This window comes from Arachis duranensis, chromosome 4 (assembly GCF_000817695.3).
Source record: "Arachis duranensis cultivar V14167 chromosome 4, aradu.V14167.gnm2.J7QH, whole genome shotgun sequence".
Classification (NCBI taxonomy): domain Eukaryota; kingdom Viridiplantae; phylum Streptophyta; class Magnoliopsida; order Fabales; family Fabaceae; genus Arachis; species Arachis duranensis.
The window spans coordinates 2,274,131-2,278,086 of record NC_029775.3 but is presented as its reverse complement, the minus strand read 5'-3'; the positions used below and the strand labels follow the sequence as shown (position 1 = coordinate 2,278,086).

The 3,956-nt window shown below is 22.1% G+C and overlaps 1 protein-coding gene across 1 annotated transcript in view; it reads right to left on the bottom strand.

Annotated features, from left to right (window-relative positions):
• Positions 1-2,401: 2,401 nt before the first annotated feature.
• The window catches only part of LOC107482795 (chaperone protein dnaJ 20, chloroplastic), a 2,893-nt gene continuing 1,338 nt past the window's right edge, over positions 2,402-3,956 (bottom strand). The window contains exon 2 of the mRNA XM_016103381.3: positions 2,402-2,590. Coding sequence (XP_015958867.1) covers positions 2,417-2,590 — 174 coding nt within the window. The 3' untranslated portion in view covers positions 2,402-2,416. The remainder of the gene's footprint in view (positions 2,591-3,956) is intronic.

The following is a 3,956-nucleotide window of genomic DNA, read 5'->3' as shown; positions in this document are numbered from 1 at the left end:
ATCAATATTATATAAGTCATCTTTTTGTATTTATTTTTCTGTGCGTATATAATATTTAATTAACACATTAAGATATATATAATATTTTATTAATACATATATAATATAAAGTGATTTACAAATTATTTTATTGAATATTATAAATTAGAGTGATTTATAAATTATTATTAATTCGTATATAATGTATAATTAAATTTAATGAATTCAATTAGAATAAACAATAAATTTATTCTTTTTATTTCAGACTTTATAAATGAATAAATTAATTAACTAATATAACAAATTACAATTAATATAATAAAATTAATTAAGTAATATATATTATAATAAATTATATTAATATTTAAATATCTAATCAAATCAATTAGCTGATATAATTAAGTCATGGTAATAAATTATATTGAATGAGTTAAAATAATTAAATCGGGAAACACTTTCTGGAGCATGCCACGTCAATTCATCATTAAGTGCAGACATCTGATTTTTATATAATAGAATAGATGAATCAAAGTCAACAATAAGATAATAACATACTAAATTAAGAGAATATAGACAAATAAAAAGAACAAAAAAAAAACCCTAAACTTTAGCTATTTGGATTTGCAACTCTACTTTACTTCATTTACATGTTGAGTGGCTGAAATTGGTGGTAATTGTTATTCTCATCAGCCAAAAAATATTCATCCATTATTATTGGTGATAAGATTTACAAAGATTGTGACACATTCTGAGATTTATGAAAAAGAATATCATCTAAATTAATCTCATATTAAAATTGATTAATCCAATTCTCAACCTCAGCAAGATCATCCAATTAATTTTTTACCACAAATTTCTTCTCACTCTTATCTCTAATATACATTCATCCCTCCTTTCCCGTTATTTATTATCTCACCACATGTAAATTAACCTAAGGATGTGGACATGTATAATATGAAATAAAAATTAATAACATTCAACTTTTATCCAAATTCATCTCTTACTTCCACGGTTCTCTCTCTCTTTTTATTTTACCCACATGTTAAAAAAAATTTTCTTGGAAAACAAGGAAGAGAGAAAGGATAATAATGAAAGAAAGTAAAAATAAATATTCATAAAATCCTTGCTCTTATCTCCAGAAATTAAACTAACATGCATGCTCCTTTCTCCACCTCTCCTCGCTATTATCCTATCACTCTTTATATCATACAACACTTATTAGCAAGTAGCAACTTAAGGGGACAAAAAAGAGAATGAGAGTTACAAAGAGAGAAGAATAATAACGATGATGAATGGATATCTAGGAATAAAATTGGAAGAAATAAGTTGACTAATTATTGGGCATAAAAAATGAATGGAAGGAGTAAAATTAAAATTTATTAAAAATAAGATTAAAATAAACTAAACATCAAGAATATTTTTAAAATTTTTAAAAAATATCAAGAATAAAAAAATAATTTTATCTTATTTATTAATTACGTAATACTTCAAGAAGCTTTAGATTTGGTTTGGTAAAGCTTTTTGAAGAGGTGTTTGTACTTTTTAAAAGTTTAAACTCCTCATTTTGTGTTTGGTAAATCAAAAAGATTATGTGATTGTACTTACAATTTTTAAAAGATCGGGTATTTTTGAAAGCATTTAGAATAAAGTTCTTTAAAGTTGGGTTGTGTTTTTTAAAATTTAAAAATCTAATATAATATTATATGTTAACTAATTTTTAAATTTAATGCTTACATTTATTATAATATTTTTAAATTTTAAAAGCTATTTACCAAATACAATTGATGTTACTTATGTTTATTAAAACTTATTTTTGTTTTGATTTACCAAACATAAATATTACAATTTTTAAAAAATTATCTTTTAAAAGTTAATTTTTATAAACTATTTTAAAAAATAAAAATTTTACTAAACTAAGCCTTAGAAGAAAAGATATTTACTTATCCAGAGTTGCCTAATTAATAATAATAACCCATAGTATATGTACGTGCATGTAAAAGGAATTGAAGTTCAAATTATGAATTTATGATTCATTTTCTAATAATGTATCTCTGTGCCTATATTATTGGTAAAAGATCAAAAATTAATCATTTTTTCCAATAATTAGTGAACCTTTATTTTATTTTTCTTTAACTACTCAATCCCTTAACAGTTGTTTATTCATTATTATTTCACTAACAGATTCTTAGTTATTCTCTCTATTTTATATTAAACATGTCTTTCTAGTTATATATTATACATCATTAAATTTAATTAAAAATATAAATAATAAAAAAAGACAAATATTCCTAATTTTATTTATTTTTTATTAATTTTTAGTATTCTGACTTTCTCTTTTTATTTAATAATAGAGAATATAAGAAGTAAAAAAAAAACAACTTGAAATAAAAAAAAACACTTAATTTACAAAAATAAAAAATAAAAAAAATACATAACATTAAACAGGAGGAGTGAAAATAGTTTCTTCCTCGACAAAAACGTTATTATTAATATTTCGCATTTTTGCTGCCCAAGAATCATTGACTCCACTATTTTTTATTTTGCTTCTTCTCTTCAGCCCATAGAGTTGTGACTCCCATTGAGTTTTCCATTCACTTCTTTGTTCCATAACCTGATTGCGAAACATTGATTATAATTAGCATGCAATATAATAGAACAAAAGTATCTGGATCTGATTGTTGTTTCAATGATTTTGTGAAAGGAACAAGAAATTAAAGTAGTTAAAATTTTAATTATATGCCTACTAATTAAGAAATTTAAAATTAAATATTGATTGTAAAATTATTATCAAAATAACTTATTTATATTTGTTATCTTAGAGAACTTTGTTAGTATTTTTTTTTAGAATTAATTTATCTAAAATATAAATTCTTAAAAATTTATTTATTATTTTATTCTGATTTTTATTAATTTATTTATTTATTTTCTGGGAAGGTGCTTTTCGAAATTATAATTTGATATTTGTTGACATGGTTTTAATGCACAACTTTACCGAATATCACTTAAGATGCTTTTATTACTATAAATTCCAGAGTTTCTCGTGGTGCAAGTAAACCAAAAGATATTAATTAAACACCACCTTAATTAATTAATTGGTTAACTTCCATTCATAGCCATACATACGCAACACGAAGATAATATTTTGTTATTGAGAACTCAGAACTACAGGAAGATAATATTTATTTTGTTGTTGGGGACTTCCATACCCATATTAAATTATTAATGTTCTGATTAGAACATTTTTTTAATATTTAAATGATCTAGCTAGCTTATATAATCTATTGCTACAAAACATTTTATAAAACAATTTAATCATTAATTATTCTATTAGCATTTAGTAAAGTTATTTTATTCAATCAGGTATCGTCTTAAAAATCATATAAATACAAATATCTTATTAGATAACATTATAGAATCCTTCTTTACATTTTATATATTAACCATGAAACCATATTAATTCTTTTACAAATAATAACTAAAATAAGTATACTTAATATATACTAAAAAATACTCATTTATTTTAACGGTAAAAATAACTAATTTAATATTTTTGAAATTTATCAAGAAACCAATATGAAAAGCTACAAAACATGCATGCCAGCGTGTACTAAGTAAATGGCCAAAAGAAAACACGTTACACGTATAAAACGAAAAGAAAAAACGAACTTGAACTCAAATATTCATTCATTATCAATTTATCATTGCCATTAAAGTAGGTGTTACTGTGTTACTACTTAGTACTTACTAGCACTTAGTAGTGTGCAGTCGTCTTCTTTTTTATTCAAGAAGAATAACATTTTTCTTAGAAGTTTTAAAATTTACAAGTTATTTTTTTCTCAATTATTTTCTACCATTATTGACACTATTACTCATGTTTTTGCTCGTTAAGTATGTATATGATAAATATTTTAATAAACAACATTATATTTAAATAAGTTTAATTTTAATAATTTAAAATAGTTTAAGTAAACTAATTA